The sequence below is a fragment of the Pelophylax lessonae genome, assembly GCF_965119305.1.
Source record: "Pelophylax lessonae genome assembly, chromosome: 1".
Classification (NCBI taxonomy): Eukaryota; Metazoa; Chordata; class Amphibia; order Anura; family Ranidae; genus Pelophylax; species Pelophylax lessonae.
Genome location: NC_138768.1, coordinates 576,781,223 through 576,800,505, shown reverse-complemented (window position 1 = coordinate 576,800,505; position 19,283 = coordinate 576,781,223). Strand labels below are relative to the sequence as shown.

The window sequence follows — 19,283 nt, the reverse complement described above, 5'->3', positions numbered from 1 at the left end:
CTTGCCTGATTGGATACAGATTGATGGGATCGATCTTAATTACGTAGTTACGGTAGATCTAAAGTTGTTTGTACAGAGATTGTACGGTCAGAATATAATGTGAATGGGGACCCTAAAGCCCAGTACACACGTACCGATCGTCGTCATACAAACGTCGGCGGACGAAAGATCTGCCGATTGTACGCTTGTTAGTATGGTGCCTCCGACAGCTGTCTGCGCACATTCTGCGGACAAGAGTCTTTCTTGCAAACATGAAAATTTTTGTATGCCGACACCAGAACGGCCGATTGTTCGCCAGTCAGTACACAATTCTGCCGACAGACCGCAGATTTGGCATGCTCAGAAAAGAAAAAACACAGGGAAAGTTAACCATTACATGACATCACTTCTGCAGTCGGCGGACAAAATTCTTGGGCAGTCTTTGCACTTTTCAACAAACACCGACATCCCGGGGAGAAAAGACGAACGTTTGTATGCCGACGATCGGTACATGTGTACGGGGCTTAAGGGTAATACCTGGTCAAGTCCCTGAAAATCCTAGACACCTGGCACTACAGGTTAGAAATGAAACTGACTGCACACCGTCTACATTCCAGTTAAGCATTGTCAGAGTTCTGCCTGTACAAAGTGAACTGTGTCAGTTCAATAACAGTGTTCAGAGCTATGGTGGCGTACGCTCCTCCCAGTCCAGGTCAGCTGCACTCCCTCCCTTTTCTCAGTTCCCTATTCCAGCATGTCATGTTGTGTCCTCTAGTTATATAAAGGCAGGTCTTTACTGTCAGCTGATTTCTCTGGTGTCTGTACTATCCTGAACATGGCCCCAATGCCCTCCTTCTTGCTGCTGCTACTCTGGGGCTCCTTCTCCTTCACACTGCAGGACTGGGCAGCCCCTCGTTATAACATCAGCCTGGACCTGCCACCCGAGCAACGCTGGAAGGCAATTCTCTCACATTACAACCATACCTACCTCAAAGAGAGCATGGAATTCATCTACAAGTAAGTTTTTCATTTGGAAACTCCAGCAACCTTTCACTGTTGCTTTTGATGTCTAGGAATTCAATGGACTTAAAGGGATTGTAAAGGCAGAAGGTTTTTTTATCCTATTGCATTCTATGCATTAACCACTTGCCCACTGCATATATACTGCGGCAGGCTGGCTCGGCTGCGCAAATTGCCGCACCTGCATGGCAATCCATGGGAGCGCTCCTGGGGGCAGCGGGGATGCCCATACACGGGGCCGGTGGCACCGATTGCCACTGGCAACCCGAGATCCTTCCCCACTGAGAGAGAAGAACGGTCAGCTGTTGTAAACACAGCTGACTGTTCCTCTCTCTGAAATGATCAGAGTGCCTGTGATCCTTCCATATAGGATCACAGATCTCTATGATCATTTCACAAGTCCCTCTCCCCACAGTTAGAAAACACTCCCCTAGGCTCACAATTAACCCTTTGATCGCCCCTAGGTTAACCCCTTCCCTACCAGTGTCATTTGTACAGTAACAGTGCCTATTTTTAGCACTGATTACTTTAGTAATGTCACTGGTCCCCCCAAAAGTGTCAAAAATGTCAGTTAGGGGTCCAATCTGTCCACCGCAATGTTGCAGTCCCGCTAAAAATCGCAGATCGCCGCCATTACTAGTAAAAAAAAAAAATGACAAATCTTTGCCCAAGTTTGAAGACGCGATAACTTTTGTGCAAACCAGTCAAAAAACGATTATTGCAAATCTTGTTTTTACCAAAAATATGAAAAAAAAATTGATTTTTCAATTTTTTTTATTCGGAATGTTTTATAGCAGAAAGTAAAAAATATTGTGTTTTTTTTTTTTTCAGAATTGTCGCTCTTTTTTTGTCCATAGCGCAAAAAAATAAAAATTGCAGAGGTGATCAAATGGCACCAAAAGAAAACTCTATTTGTGGGGAAAAAAGCACATCGATTTTATTAGGGGAACAGCGTCGCATGACCGCGCACTTGTCAGGTTAAATAATGCAGTGCCGTATCGCAAAAAATGGCCCGGTCATTAAGGGGGTAAAGTGGTTAAAAAAAAAAAAAACTGACAAATCCCCCATCAACACAAGCGATGTTGATGTTGATGCAGGGATCTCTTGCACTGTGTCTTTTTTTTTCTGACAGGGGGACCCCCCACCCCCCGGTAGAATACACTGATTAGCACTGCAGCCATTGTCTACAAGTACTGACTGGATGCTGGTTTTCCAGCATCCAGAGCAGCTTCTGTTGAACAGAGAAGAGAACACACATGCTGAGTGCCGTTTCACACTATTGTGATGCGGGAACACTGCGAATATACTGCGTGTTCCCGCATCGCATCCGCAGAACAGGCAGTTCACACTGCCATATGCGATACGCTGGGGGTGTCCATTCAAAGTTAATGACACTCCAAGATCAGATCGCATATCGCAGTGCAATCTGACAGTTCGCACATGAATCGGATCGCACTAGTTTGAACCAACATGCGATCCGTTTCTGCTGCAGACCAAAAAAAGGGTCCTGTGCGTGTTCACTGCGATTGCGGTGCGAATCCAGCCATACAAACTGTCTTTTGGACACACAGAGCAGGGCTTGGTAGTGAGCATGCACAAGTTCCCCGCATAGCAAGTGGTTTGCTTTGAGGGATGGAGCCAGAAGCACCAGCGGGGGACCCGAGACCCGAAAACTATTGCACAGTGCAGGTAAGTATGAAGTTTGTTATTTTACTGAAATAAAAAACAAAGTTTTACAATCACTTTAATACAACTTTCTTGCTACAGCATTTTTTATTATGTGGTGTGCTTACTCTATAGATTTAAAATTACAAACTATGTACTAAACCAACTAACATATGTTTTAAAAGTTTGTGATATTGGCTTCTTTTTTTACTGCTAGACTCACTTTGAAGCGGTTATATACCCAAAAAAAATGATGAAATACTTACCCTAGAACGAAGCCCCCGCAGTGGCACCCGGTCACCGCTGAGGGAGCTGACATGTTCCCCTGGCATTTCTTCTGGGTTCCTGGGCTCCGGCGCTGTGAGTGACCGGAGCTGCAATGACATCACAGGCATGCGCCCGGGAGCCCTCAGTTCCAGCAAGAAGCTCTGAAGTTCCAGCATGATATGCCAGACCTTCAGAGCGCATGCGCCACTGACGTCAGCGGCTGAATGCAGGGTGAATATCTCCTAAACGGTGTACGTTTAGGACATATTCATTTTACCTACTGGCAGTGGTGGCCCATCCATAAGGGGCGCAGGGGCGCCACCGCCCTAATCCATGCAGGGTGCCGGGCACATGGATTCCAATGTTTTTTTCTTTTTTTTTGGAAGCACATGTTCAGAGCCTGAGGCTCTAATTGGCTTCAAAAAAGGTTGGGCTATGGTGTTCCTGATTCTCCTCCCGGCCAATTAAGTAGCAGGTCCTGAGACCCGATTGGTCAGGGAGTCTTAGGACTCTTGGCCAGTCAGGACCCACTTTCTGTCAGCCCAGGAGGAGAATCCCCAGCTCTTCCCTCGGCTAGAGTGAGGAGCAGCAGCCCTACCCCTCCTTATCTCCTAAGGTAAGGTCGTCTTCCCATCTGTCACCCCCAGGGTAGAGGGGGTTATGGTGCAAGTGAGGGGGGGAGGTTTGTTTGCCCCCCTCCCTGCCACTGCCTACAGGTAAGCCTTATTATAGGCTTACCTGTAGGTAAAAATAAGAAAGTGGAGTATACAACCGCCATAAGTAAAACTATGAGATGGCAATATGAGTAAATGTGGAAATATGTGTCAATTTCATTTTGTTTTCCTAAATGTTAAAGATGGAAAATCTCTTATCTAATTGTGTTCATCTGTATTGCAGATCATCAATACCAAAATGGGCCCAAGCCATCATCTTTCCTTTGGCAGAAATTGACTTAATATTTTTAGTCCGGGAACCCTATGCCGGTGAGATAAGAGGAATGGCCAGAACACTTGGAGTCAGTGTTGGCTATTTATTGGGCGTAAACCTTGCCTATGAAGCTACAGCGTAAGTAACACTGTAAAGGTCCCTAATAAAATACTGTCTTGTTTTTATGTTATATAAGAAACATTTTCTAACTTTGATTTTATACTCGCCAGCAAAAGGGTTATTAAAATGTGCAGGAAGAGCACACACCTGCTTGTGTTGTTCCCTCGCCAGCCGGATGAGTGAGTCAACACACTCTTGTTGGTGAAAACCACTGCAGAATATACAGTAAGTCGTCAGTGTTAGACTAATACAATTTTCAGTCTAGAGAGTGACGCATAGAAGCAGGTGAGTGTTTAAAGCAGAGTTCCAGACCTTTTTAAGTTTATTAAAAGTCTGCAGCTACAAAAATTGTAGCTGCTGACTTTTAATAAATACACACTCACCTGTCCCACGATCCAGCGATGTGGAAGCCTGAAGTCTTTCTCCTCTCTCTCGCCTCTACAGCATCGGCATCACAAGTGTGAGTACCTGGCTGTGGCATCTTGCAGCTTCACAGCCGGGTGCGCACTACGCATGCGCGAGTCGCACTGCGCTTCTTTTAATGGCTGGGGAATCTTCTGGGACCTGTGATGTGTCCCAGAAGATTGCAGGGATGGAGGGGGAGAGGAGAACTTCTGCTCGAGCCTAGGTGGTGCGAGTGTAAGTGGGAGCGGGTACCTGTCAAAACGAGGTACCTGCTTCCCCCCCAAAAAAATGACATGCCAAATGTGACAAGTAAGGGGGTGAGGAGTGCTTCAAGCAGAAGTTCCACTTTTCGGGGGAACTCTGCTTTAACTGCCCCTCTGTGCCGTGCATAGGGATCCTGTCATAGTGTGACATAGGCCTTAAAGTGTTTGAATTTTTCCTCCGGAGACACTGTCCTCAACATTATAAGTTGCCATGCCAGCCACCTAGATTGGCCACATACTGTATGTTCTGTTAGTGAAGCCTTCATATCAGCTAGGCTTAGAGCTAGCTATTACGCATATTAGAATGTCTTGTCCCTGACATTTCAACACCTTCCCGCCCGGCCTATAGCAGAATGATGCCTAGGGAGGGGCTCCAGTGACTGGATGTCATATGATGTATTTCAGAACAAGTCGCTGTGTACACCCCCCGGGAGCGAGCAGCGCGATGATCAGTGGTGCGGTGTGTCGCCTGAATCACTGTAAAGAGCCTATGACGTAGGCTCTTTACCATGTGATCAGCTGTGTCCAATGACAGCTGATCTCAGTGTAAATAGGAGGTGCAGGTTATCAGCATTCCTCCACTTGCGCTAAAAGGGCATGAATAGAGGAGAGCCAATAAGTGGCTCTCCTGACAGGGGAGGTCTGCACTGATAATCAGTGTATTGATTATCAGTGCAGCCACATCAGCGAACTCTGCCAGTTCCCCCCTGTGTCCACAAGTAATGCCCACCCGTGTCCACCAGTGATGCCAACCAGTGGTGCCAATCAGTGCCCATCATTGATGCCAATCAGTGCTGCCTTTCAGTGCCCATTAGTGATGGCTGTCAGTGCCTCCTCATCAGTGCCATCTATCAGTGCCACTTATTAGTGCCCATCAGTACTGCATATCAGTGCGGCCCATCAGTGCTCATCAGTTCTGCATATCAGTGCTGCCTGTCAGTGCCCACCAGTGCTGAATATTAGTACCTCCTCATCAGTGCCCATCAGTGCAGCCTTATCAGCGCACATCAGTAAAGACAAACTAAGAAAAATACTTTTTTTTTTTCAAAATATTCTTTTTTTTTTCATTTGTTTAGCAAAAAATTAAAAACTCAGCGGTGATTAAATACCACCAAAAGAAAGCTCTATCTGTCACAAAAAAAGGATAAAATTTTTTTTTGGGTACAGCATTGCATGACTGCGCAATTGTCTTTCAAATTGTGACAGCGCTGAAAGCTTAAAATCGACCTGGGCAGGAAGGGGGTGAAATGGCCTGGTACTGAAGTGGTTAAGGTCAAAATAAAACATCTAACACTTTTCTTTTTTTGTTGGACAGAATATTGAATGGTTAAAACTCTATTTTTTGCCATCTGTGTCCATTTCTCTGATTTTCCTGTACATCCTTTCTCAAGACACAGTAGGAATTAACCGCTTAAAGTCTGTCCCATAGCAGTTTTACTGCCACAAGGTGGCACCTGTGCGCTGGATAACATATATATATATATATATATATATATATATATATATATATATATATATATATATATATATATATATATATATATATATATATATATATATATATACACACACACAGGGCTTTTTTTCCTCAGAGAATAGGTTCAGGAACTCCCCCTTCTAAGTTACTTTGAGTCTCCGCCCCCTACCCACCTCCGAGCACTAACCCTTGGTTCCACCCCTTCCAACCTCTGAGCACTGACCCTTGGTTCCACTCCTTCCAACCTCCGAGCACTGACCCTTGGTTCCACCCCTTCCAACCTCCGAGCACTGACCCTTGGTTCCACCCCCTACCCAGCTTCCAGTACAGCCCCTTTTAGAGAACATAGAGCCAAGTATAATTTTGTATTGGAATGTATAGGATTAGGTTATAATAACAAGAAAAGCAATAAAATAGACCCCCCACAGCCAGCAGCAATAGACCCCCCCCCCAGCAGCAATAGACCCCCAGCAGCAGAAAAAGATCTCCCAGCAGTCAACTTTAATAGACTCTCTAGCAGCCAGCAACAGTGGACCCCTCCCTAAACAGTAGATCCCTTCTAGCAACAATTAACCCTCAGTATCAAAAGATCCTCCACCAGCAACAATAGATTGCCATGCAAAACTAGATCCCCTCCAGCAACAATAGATCTCCCAGCAGCCAGCATCAGTAGACCCTCCAGCACCCATTGGAGGTGCCGGAACTGCGTTCCCCCGCGTTCCCGCTGAAAAAAAAGCCCTGTATATATATATATATATATATATATATATATATATATATATATATATATATATATATATATATATATATTGTGGGGATTTGCTCTGGTAGGTAGGATTTGTGGGTGCAGTATAGAGGCAAAACAGATGGTTCTTCAAGTAAATCAGGAGTGTTTTATTTACACTTCAGGAACACAAAAGTAAGGGCTCTTTCACACGGGCGTTCCTTTTTTTTTTGCCCGATCAGGTCCTTTTTTTGTAACGGACACGGATGACACTTGTGTCATCCGGTCCGTATGTCCGTTTTTCATCCCATCCGTTTGCGGATGAAAAACTGACATAATGCATGTCTATGTAAATACGGATGTCTGCGGATGACACCACTGACATCCGTTTTTGCTTCAGTTCTGTTTTTTGAAAGGAAGAAAAAATAGGGTTCTCCTCCGTTCAAAAAAACTGAACTGAACTGAACTGAACTGACAAAAAACGGATGTCAGAGGATGATCATCCGATGACATCCGTATTTACATAGAGATACATTATGTCCGTTTTTCATCCGCAAACGGATGGGATGAAAAACGGACATACGGAACGCCCGTGTGAAAGAGCCCTAACAGTCTTTCTTGGTGTTAACTCACACCCAACAAAAAGGAAAACGACAGTCTTTAAGGCAGGTTTTAAACACAGCAACAAGTCCATTCACCTGTGTCTATTTGGTGCTGTTCACACACAGCAACGGATCAGTTCACCTGCTTGAAACTCTTCCAGCCTCAGCACTCACTTCCACAGCCTCCTGGTGCATGGAGATAATTCTCAATCACCTGTTAGGCTGTCTGCCTTATAAACCCCAGGCAAGACCTGGCCTGGAGCGTGGGGAGCAACCACCCACCCATACCTTAACTGCTCCCAATAAGAGCCGGCCCGGATTCGGCTTTGCAGCCATACTAAAAATAAAAATTGTCAAGCAGCACTAGCTGCTGCTGACACAGAATTACCGGCTCTTATCTCACCAAGGCCAGGAACCACGGTGACACGTACCTTCCGTCAACCACGCATCCATGTGCCCTGCCACATACCTCCCCCCTTTGTCCAACCCTCAGGGGGTGAACACATGTCATACAGTGTGTGCGAGACAGGGCATCCGCATTTCCTTGTAGGCGGCCTGCCCTGTGTTCCACTGAGAACTTGAAGTTCTGAAGGGATAGGAACCATCTGGTGACCCGAGCATTTCTCTCCTTGGCCTGGCTCATCCATTGGAGAGGGGAATGGTCGGTCACCAGACAAAATTTCCTCCCCAACAGATAATAGCGGAGAGACTCGAGTGCCCATTTGATAGCCAGGCACTCTCTCTCCACTATACTGTATCGGGTCTCTGCTGGGGTGAGCTTCCGGCTGAGGTACACGACAGGATGCTCCTCCCCATTGACTTCCTGTGATAGTACAGCCCCTAGACCTACTTCCGAGGCATCGGTCTGTACTATAAATCCCTTCTTGAAGTCTGGTGTGACCAACACTGGGGACCCACATAGTGCCGACTTCAAAGCGGAAAAGGCCTCTTCCGCCTTATCATCCCAGTGAACCACGACGGACTTTCGTCCCTTTAGTAGCCCTGTTAGTGGAGCAGCTAAGGTGGAAAAATGGGGAATGAACCTCATATAATATCCCACCATTCCCAGGAATGACCTGACCTGTTTAGTGGTGACTGGTGGGGGCCAACTACGTATGGCTTCTATTTTGTTTACTTGGGGTTTGATGACTCCTCGCCCAATAACATACCCCAGGTATTTAATCTCTTCTAATCCTATTGAACACTTTTTCGGATTAGCGGTCAGCCCGGCCTTCCTAAGAGCATCTACAACCGCCTGCACTTTGGGCAGATGACTTTCCCAATCCCTGCTGTGGATGACGACATCGTCCAGGTAAGCCGAGGCGTACTGACGATGAGGTCGCAGCACTATGTCCATTAGTCTTTGGAAGGTGGCCGGGGCACCATGCAGGCAAAAGGGTAACACCTTATTGTGATATAGGCCCTGAGGAGTAACAAAAGCCGTTTTTTCCTTAGCAGACCTCGTTAAGGGTACTTGTCAGTACCCTTTTGTGAGGTCTAACACTGAAAAATATCGGGCTTGGCCTAATTCCTCAATCAGCTCGTCTACTCGGGGCATAGGATAGGCGTCAAACTTGGAGACCTCGTTTAGCTTACGAAAATCGTTGCAGAACCGCAACGTCCCGTCGGGTTTGGGTACTAAGACTATTGGACTGGCCCATTCACTTTTAGACTCTTCAATAACATCCAGTTTTAACATGCGTTGTACTTCTTCCTCAACAGCACGTCGCCGAGCCTCGGGTACCCGATATGGCTTTACCCCGGACCTTAACCCGGGGCTCAGTGACAATATCATGTTGGATTAGAGACGTGCGTCCAGGGAGGTCTGAGAACACATCTGTGTTCCGCCTAATGAACTCCCTGACTTCCTGGACCTGTTTGGAGGACATGCTATCTGCAGCTTTTACCGTGGTTACTGCTTCACTGGCTTCAAGAGGAGGGGTTGGACCCTTTTCACCTAGAAACCCTGGCTGGGGGCTGTCGTTCTCGGACAAGTCCCTATCTTTCCACGGCTTTAGTAAATTTACGTGGTACACCTGCTCCGGCTTCCGCCGCCCTGGCTGGTGTACTTTGTAATTTACTTCCCCTATCTTTTCGAGCACCTCATAGGGACCTTGCCACCTAGCTAGGAACTTGCTATCTACTGTTGGTACTAGTACCACTACCCGATCACCCGGGTTAAATTTCCGGACCCTAGCCTGTCGATTGTAGATCCTACTCTGGGCTCGTTGGGCTGCCTCCATGTGTTCCCGGACCAAGGGCATCACCTTTTCCATCCGTTCCTGCATCTGTGTGACATAGTCAACAACACTTTTGTAGGGGGTGGGTTGTTGTTCACAGGCATCTTTGGCTATATCCAACAACCCGCGAGGATGCCTACCATATAACAGTTCGAAGGGCGAGAACCCCGTGGAAGCCTGAGGTACTTCTCGCACTGCAAACATCAGGTAGGGTAGAAGCAGGTCCCAGTCCTTACCATCCCTGGAAACTACTCTTTTTAACATGTTTTTTAATGTTTGGTTAAATCTCTCGACCAGGCCATCTGTCTGGGGATGGTAGACGGATGTACGTAATTGTTTTATGTGGAGCAGCTTACAGAGTTCTCTCATAACCTTGGACATAAACGGTGTCCCTTGGTCAGTCAGGAGCTCTTTAGGCAGTCCCACCCGGGAAAACATTTCCATTAACTCCTTAGCTATAAGTTTGGCGGACGTATGTCGCAGGGGTATCGCCTCCGGGTAGCGAGTGGCGTAGTCAAGGACGACTAGAATATGTTGGTGACCCCCTGGCAGATTTTGGAACAGGGCCGATTAGATCCATAGCGATTCGTTCAAATGGGACCTCAATTATTGGGAGAGGTATCAGGGGACTACGGAAATGGGGCTGGGGGCTAGTTATCTGACAGACCGGACATGACTTACAATACTCTTCCACTTCTCTGAACACACCGGGCCAATAAAACCTCTGTAGTATTCGGTCCTGTGTTTTCTGCCACCCTAAGTGTCCCCCAAGAACATGTTGGTGGGCAAGCTCCATAACAAGCTTGCGGTACGCTGTGGGCACCACCAACTGTTCAACCAGTACACCCCGGATTTGATTCACTCGATATAACATTTCCTGTTGAACAATAAAACATGGAAACATCAATTCAGCCCCAGGTTTTTTTGGTTTACCATCAATTATTACAACATTCTCCCAGGCCCTGCTTAGGGACGTATCCCGGTGTTGTGCAGTCCCAAAATTTTCCCCGGAGACATTGCGGTCTGCCAACTCAGGGCCGGATGGCAAGTCCTCCACGTCTCCCACCATTACATTTAGGGGGGTAGTGTCCCCCTCTATCACAGAAGCTGTGGTCACCCCTACCGAGGACCCTTCGGACTCAGGCTCCCAGGGCTCTGGGCTCGCACTGGAACCAGGCCATTCTGCTAGGGTTGTCCCTGTCTCAGGCTTGTCAGACCCTTTAACCGTAGGCCACAGTGCCGGAAAACCTGGAAAGTCCCTTCCAAGTATTAGTTCATGTGGCAACTTGGTAGCGACAGCCACCTTATGGGTCCACTTGCCGGCCGCTGTGGACAAAGTTACCAGCGCTGTGGGATAGTCCTTTAAGTCTCCATGAATACATACGACCCCGACTCTGCGGCCGGTATACTCAGCAGGCCGTATTAACGCCGTTCTTACCAGGGACACCAGACTTCCTGAGTCCAGCAGAGCCACCGCCAAAGTGTCTCCCACTTCCACCTGACACAGATGGTTACTGTCTATCACCTCACCAGTGCCTGTGGCGCATAGCTTTCGTGCATACAACGAGTGGCGGTGTCCATAGTTAGTCTCCATAGGCTCGTCATGTTGTGGACACTCCCCTTCACGTGACCTGGCTCCTGACACCGCCAGCAGACTATTGGGGCCAGGCGTACAGGGAGTACGTCTTGAGTGTGTCTCATTGCCACCAAGCGTTGGGTCTGTGGCGGAGATTTCCCGGGTTTGACTGGCCCCCTCCCCCCTGTACATCCCTGCAAGTTCTTGGTGGCCTCATAGCGCTCCACCAGGTCAACCATATCCAGAGCATTGTCAGGAGAAGCCTGGCCGATCCAGTGCTGGAGGGGATAAGGCAAGGCCCTCCAAAACATGTCAGCCAACAAGCGGTCCAGCATATCAGTGGGATTTAACAGATCAGGCTGCAGCCACTTTTGCAATCTGTGCAGTAAATCGTAATATTGTGGCCGGGCCGGTTCGGCCGCTTTGTAGCCCCACTGATGCACTTGCTGAGCGCGGACTAAGACATTTACGCCCAGTCTCGCCAGGATCTCCCCCTTCACGGTCGGGTAGTCGGCAGCTTGGTCATCTGTCAAATCGAAAAACACCTGCTGGGGTCCGGATGCCAGGAACGGAGCGACCACCTCAGCCCACTGGTCACGGGGTAGCTTCTCCCGGACCGCCACTTTTTCAAATATGGCGAGGTACGTCTCGACGTCATCCGCGGGAGCCATCTTCGGTATTGCTGCACGGACCGCTTTCCGGACATCATGCACTCCCCGAGACACCCCAGACTTTTCCAAAGCCAAGACATGTTGCAGCAGCCGTTGGTTAGTCTCCCGCTGTGCACACATAGCCTCCTCATGTCTTTTCTGCTGTTGCAGATGGGCCTGGGTAAGCTGCATTATCATCTCCTCCATCTTTTCCTGTGGCTGCAGCTTAGCAGGCTTAATATAGGACATGTACAGTCACGTTCAGCAGAACAAAATATTTCGGCGTCTTACGCCAGCCTCACTGCGTTTGCCCGCATCCGAGCACCAAATGTGGAGATTTGCTCTGGTAGGTAGGATTTGCGGGTGCAGTATAGAGGCAAAACAGATGGTTCTTCAAGTAAATCAGGAGTGTTTTATTTACACTTCAGTAACACAAAAGTAACAGTCTTTCTTGGTGTTAACTCACACCCAACAAAAAGGAAAACGACAGTCTTTAAGGCAGGTTTTAAACACAGCAACAAGTCCATTCACCTGTGTCTATTTGGTGCTGTTCACACACAGCAACGGATCAGTTCACCTGCTTGAAACCCTTCCAGCCTCAGCACTCACTTCCACAGCCTTCTGGTGCATGGAGATAATTCTCAATCACCTGTTAGGCTGTCTGCCTTATAAACCCCAGGCAAGACCTGGCCTGGAGCGTGGGGAGCAGCCACCCACCCATACCTTAACTGCTCCCAATAAGAGCCGGCCCGGATTCGGCTTTGCAGCCATACTAAAAATAAAAATTGTCAAGCAGCACTAGCTGCTGCTGACACAGAATTACCGGCTCTTATCTCACCGAGGCCAGGAACCACGGTGACACGTACCTTCCGTCAACCACGGATCCATGTGCCCTGCCACAATATATATATATATATATACACGTGATCTGGCTCTTCCGGGTAGGGCGCGCTCATGCTTGATGTCTGCTGGCACCCTGTCGATTGCTCAGTACACAGGCAAAATGGTGATCTGTCTATGTACAGTGCCTTGCGAAAGTATTCGGCCCCCTTGAACTTTGCAACCTTTTGCCACATTTCAGACTTCAAACATAAAGATATAAAACTGTAATTTTTTATGAAGAATCAACAAGTAGGACACAATCATGAAGTGGAACGAAATTTATTGGATATTTCAAACTTTTTTAACAAATAAAAAACTGAAAAATTGGGCGTGCAAAATTATTCAGCCCCCTTTAGTTAATACTTTGTAGCGCCACCTTTTGCTGCGATTACAGCTGTAAGTCGCTTGGGGTATGTCTCTATCAGTTTTGCGCATCGAGAGACTGAAATTTTTGCCCATTCCTCCTTGCAAAACAGCACAAGCTCAGTGAGGTTGGATGGAGAGCGTTTGTGAACAGCAGTTTTCAGTTCTTTCCACAGATTCTCGATTGGATTCAGGTCTGGACTTTGACTTGGCCATTCTAACACCTGGATATGTTTATTTGTGGATTTGGATCATTATTGGATTTTGGATCATTGTCTTGTTGGAAGACAAATCTCCGTCCCAGTCTCAGGTCTTTTGCAGACTCCATCAGGTTTTTTTCCAGAATGGTCCTGTATTTGGCTCCATCCATCTTCCCATCAATTTTAACCATCTTCCCTGTCCCTGCTGAAGAAAAGCAGGCCCAAACCATGATGCTGCCACCACCATGTTTGACAGTGGGGGTGGTGTGTTCAGGGTGATGAGCTGTGTTGCTTTTACGCCAAACAGAACGTTTTGCATTGTTGCCAAAAAGTTTGATTTTGGTTTCATCTGACCAGAGCACCTTTTTCCACATGTTTGGTGTGTCTCCCAGGTGGCTTGTGGCAAACTTTAAACTACTCTTTTTATGGATATCTTTAAGAAATGGCTTTCTTCTTGCCACTCTTCCATAAAGGCCAGATTTGTGCAGTATAGGACTGATTGTTGTCCTATGGACAGAGTCTCCCACCTCAGCTGTAGATCTCTGCAGTTCATCCAGAGTGATCATGGGCCTCTTGGCTGCATCTCTGAACAGTCTTCTCCTTGTATGAGCTGAAAGTTTAGAGGGACGGCCAGGTCTTCGTAGATTTGCAGTGGTCTGATACTCCTTCCATTTCAATATTATCGCTTGCACAGTGCTCCTTGGTATGTTTAAAGCTTGGAAAATCTTTTTGTATCCAAATCCGGCTTTAAACTTCTCCACAAGAGTATCTCGGACCTGCCTGGTGTGTCCCTTGTTCTTCATGATGCTCTCTGCGCTTTAAATGGAACTCTGAGACTATCACAGTGCAGGTGCATTTATACAGAGGCTTGATCATTAGTCATTTAGGTCAACATTGGATCATTCAGGAGAGAGTTTGCTGCACTGGAAGTAAAGGGGCTGAATAATTTTGCACGCCCAATTTTTCAGTTTTTTATTTGTTAACAAAGTTTGAAATATCCAATAAATTTCGTTCCACTTCATAATTGTGTCCCACTTGTTGTTGATTCTTTACAAAAAATTACAGTTTTATATCTTTATGTTTGAAGCCTGAAATGTGGCAAAAGGTTGCAAAGTTCAAGGGGGCCGAATAATTTCGCAATGCACTGTATGTCTAAGATTAACAAGATAACCTAAAGCTTAGAGTTTAAAGAGCAGATTTTTATATTGGTATGCTATCATGGTAATATATGGTTCAAATTCCATAGTTTTAATTTTTAAACCCTTAGGTGTTAAAGGTTATAGCATGTACATCATATACAGTATACTGTACACATTCCAGTGCATATCCTGACCTATAAAGTATATGTTCCTATTAAAAACTGTACAAGTAAAGGATTTTGATGTTGCTGTCACTAGATACACTATATTACCAAAAGTATTGAGACGTCTGCCTTTACACACACATGAACTTTAATGGCATCCCAGTCTTAGTCTGTAGGGTTCAATATTGAGTTGGCCCACCCTTTGCAGCTATAACAGCTTCAACTCTTATGGGAAGGCTGTCCACAAGGTTTAGGAGCGTGTCTATGGTAATGTTTGACCAATATTCCAGAAGCGTATTTGTGAGGTCAGGGGCTGATGTTGAAGAAAAGGCCTGGCTCGCAGTCTCTGCTCTAATTCATCCCAAAGGTGTTCTATCGGGTTGAGGTCAGCACTCTGTTCAGGCCATTCAAGTTCCTCCACCCTAAACTCCTTCATCCATGTCTTTATGGACATTGTTTGTGCACTGGTCCTAATCATTTCATGCAGGGGTATTTTAATGGTATGGGGTTGTTTTTCAGGGGTTGGGCTTGGCCCCTTAGTTCCAGTGAAGAGAACTCTTAAGGTGTCAGCATACCAAGACATTTTGGACAATTTCATGACCCCAACTTTGTGGGAACAGTTTGGGGATGGTCCCTTCCTGTTCCAGCATGACTGCGCATCATTGCACAAAAAAGGTCCATTAAGACATGGATGAGCGAGTTTGGGGTGGAGGACCTTTACTGGCTTGCACAGAGTCCTGACCTCAACCTGATAGAAAACCTTTGGAATGAATTACAGCGGAGACTGAGAGCCAGGCCTTCTCGTCCTCATCAGTGCTTCTAAAAGAATTGCCAAACATTCCCATAGACACACTCCTAAACCTTATGGACAGCCTTCCCAGAAGAGTTGAAGCTGCAAAGGTTGGGCCAACTTAATATTGAACCTTAGACTGGGAAGCCATTAAAGTTCATGTGCGTGTAAAGGCAGGCATCACAATACTTTTGGTAATATAGTGTATGTAGTACTTTAAAGTACTTTATCCAAAACTGGTTGTGTGAATAATATTATTAATTTGCTATGATGTTTTCTTTTTAAATCAAACGTTTCCGTGTACAAACTAATTATATAAGAACATCAGGCAGCTATATTTGTTTGTCATATAAAGACTGCGCTTCCTCCTTACAAGCATGGCACATTGAGTTTGGCTTTCTGTTCTTCTTTCTCAGGGAAGTTCCCTCATTGTGTAAAGACTTACTAGAAACACTCTCCAGTTGTAAAAAAAAACTGAATGTCTAACCTTCATGTTCCATGCAGTACCAAACAATCAACAGTACCCCTCAAATAGCAGCCCGCCAGCACTCCAATGTGTTCCTATACCACAACAAAATATAAATCCAACAATAGTACCTCCTGCTCCAATATCTTGCTATAATATTTATACATGTGCCAAAAAAACATTTAACAGGGATATCTTTAAATTACCTTCTTGTTCTTCACAATATACAGTATACTATATGCATAATTATATACAGAGATAAACTGCATGTATTAAAATTTCACCACATAAAAAATTCCTCCATCATTTATATGAAAAAACCAAACTCACAAAATAATGTCCATCTTGCTGGAAAACAAATACTAAGATCTTGACAATAAAAAGTCTTCACACACATATCTTCATATGCTTCCCCATGGTTCACTGCACTGCAACCCAGCTACAAGTTCTCCAACATGTGACCACACACACTTGTTAAAACCCAGGAGCCTGCATTCACTATATCTGGTCTCCCACAGTACACAGAACATGGAAATTCAATAATGTTAGTAAATCTAAACTGCTAAATACCTTTTCTCATCAGCAGTTAGAGCATTCTTGTGATTTCTGTCAGTGTCTGGTTAAAGCTTGTAGGAGAAGTTTTTATTCTCTCCTGACTGTCCTGAGGCTGCAGGACCCCTGACCCTCTGTCTGGACAGTGCTGATTGGCCCTGTGCTGATCACATCAGGTCACCCTAAACTACACTACGGTCACCCTGACATGGCAGAGTCAGGTCACCCTAAACTACACTACGGTCACCCTGACATGGCAGAGTCAGGTTACCCTAAACTACACTACGGTCACCCTGACACTTAAAGCTATCCCTACAAAAACTAGATTATTGAATCTAACTATAGTGGTATATAGTACCCTAACTACACTGCATATCCCTTTCCTCACACTAATAATTGCAAAATGACACTGGAGCTTTACAAGCAGCAGGAGAAACACAAATGCTTCCACTCTCTTCCACAGCCTCTGTATTACAGTGCTAGAGGTTTGGCGGGGCTATGTTGTATACTGGGGGACGTATGGGGGGGCATATTCACTCCTGATTGGCATCTGGACCCGTAGTCACTCCAATCACATTCCTAGCAGACTCCTGCCCCCTCAATTGGCTTTTACTGATGTTTCAAGGGCTTTTAAGGCCCAGTTCCTGTCCCATTGCATTTTGGGCGGTTCTGGTGGCTGAATTCCAAACTTTTATCCCAAAAAGTTCGGAATTCGGCCGAATTTCGAACACCCAATGTTCGGGTCGAACCGATGGTCGACCCGAACCGTTCGATCATCCCTATTTGTTAAGATAAGAGGGCTCCCTGTATACAAATTAACTGATCCCCTAAGGCACAGGTGTCAAACACAAGGCTCGCGGGCTGAATGCAGCCCTCCAGGCCATTTCATGTGGCCCTCGCACCTCTCCTGCAGCTGCGCCCCCCCCCCCCCTGGTCTCTGCCCCCACCTTGTCTCAGTGGTTGGCAGCAGAGAGGACAGAACTCATTTGCCAAATCCTGTTTTTCTCTGTGCTGCTGCAGAAAGGCTCGTCTTTGCCCCCCCCCCCTTCTCAACAGCCTGCAGAACTCCTCCTACAGATCCTGAACCTCTCTGTGCAGCCGAAACACCACCTTGTCTCTGCTTCCCGTTGTCTCAGCGTTCAGCAGACTCTGTAAGCTGACTCCAGCCCTCCTCTGGTCCTCCTCCAGACCTTTAACTTTTTTCTCCCCAGATCCACCCGCACCTTCTTCCTGGCAGTAGCACAAGGTAAGGGGGTGCATTGTGATGTAAGGAAGAGTTGGTGACTCTTGATTTATGATGGTGGGGGGCTCTTGACATCTCATGTAAGGGTGTAAGAAGGCGTGGGGTGCTCTGGACATCTAATCTTACAGATATAACCGGCCCTTTGAAATCAACCATAATGCTGATGCGGCCCGCAATGAAATTGAGCTTGACACCCCTGCGGGAAAACCAGAATAATTTGTCTGACCACCTGCATTTGGAACATCAATGAGAATGCCATTGACATCAATTATATATTGAAGAGAAGTGCCCATAGTCACACAGCTTTAACTTTTTCTTACTTTTTCGGGTCTGATGGCTGGATGCATGCCTGTTGTTTGCATATGTTTACAGCACTGTTAGTTTTCTGTAATTATTTTGCTGTGTGGTCAGTTTAGGTGCATATACTGCCCAGCAGAGTTCTTCTTTAATACATCTGTATAGAAGTAATTGATAGAATAGAATTAGAGAAGTAGTTTTAGAACACGACTCATATCATGTAAAGGTTGTTTGTAATTTTGTATCCTGCAATACAGGTATTGCACTAGCATAATTGCTCAAGACACAAAAGGAAATATTTATCATGGGAGAAACTTGGACTATGCTTTTCCTGAAATACTCAGAAACCTCACTGTGGATTTGGATTTTATTCAGAATGAAACGGTAGAGTATAATTTGTGTTCTAAAGCAGTCATTTCTTTATTTCTGTAATACTGTATGTATATAGAAACCCCTAACCACTTGAAGACTGGGTTTTTTTTGACACTTGCTGTTTACAAGTAAAAATCTGTATTTTTTTGCTAGAAAATTACTAAGAAACCCCCAAACATTATTTATTATATATTTTTTAGCAGAGGCCCTAGAAAATAAAAGGGTGATTGTTGGAATTTTTTATGTCACCCTTTAATGAATTGAAATGCAAAAACACACAATATATAACCTAATTTTTGGTAAACTATAAAATATGATGTGACGAGAAGTAAAAAGATACCCAACATGTCCTTGCTCACGCTCGTGGAATAAGGACAAACTACGATACTTAAAAATCTCCAAAGAAAGACTCTTTTCCCTAAACAACAGTAACGAAATGCTCATTGCTTCCAGTCTCCTAGACCATAGAGATTAAAAGAGATGTTCCGGTCCCCGATCAGCTCTCTATGATCAGCTGGTGGGACTGAAGGCTTCAGTGCCAGGCTTCCCGATTGCACAGGAGAGCCCATAGAGGCACCAGTGGTGGCGGGAGGGGAGGATGATCCCTCCAGCTGCTTGTAAAAGTGATCCAGTGACTAATCAGTTGCTGGGATTACTTTTACACGGTAGGGAATTGCCAACTGAAAAATGTATTACTGCTGATACGCTTCACTGATGGCCACTAATGAGGCTATACTGATAACCACTGATGAGGCTGCACTGATAACCACTGATGAGGCTGCACTGATAACCACTGATGAGGCTGCACTAATGGCCACTGATGAGGCTGCACTAATGGCCACTGATGAGGCTTCACTAATGGCCAATGATGAGGCTGCACTAATGGCCACTGATGAGGCA

General features: G+C 45.9%; 1 protein-coding gene across 1 annotated transcript in view; it reads left to right on the top strand.

Moving 5' to 3' along the window:
- Window positions 1-727: 727 nt before the first annotated feature.
- LOC309544943 (N-acylethanolamine-hydrolyzing acid amidase-like) overlaps window positions 728-19,283 on the top strand; it is a gene marked incomplete at its 3' end in the record, with an annotated part of 41,103 nt that continues 22,547 nt past the window's right edge. The window contains exons 1-3 of the mRNA XM_082243948.1: window positions 728-996; window positions 3,829-3,996; window positions 18,269-18,395. Coding sequence (XP_082100074.1) covers window positions 815-996; window positions 3,829-3,996; window positions 18,269-18,395 — 477 coding nt within the window. The 5' untranslated portion in view covers window positions 728-814. The remainder of the gene's footprint in view (window positions 997-3,828; window positions 3,997-18,268; window positions 18,396-19,283) is intronic.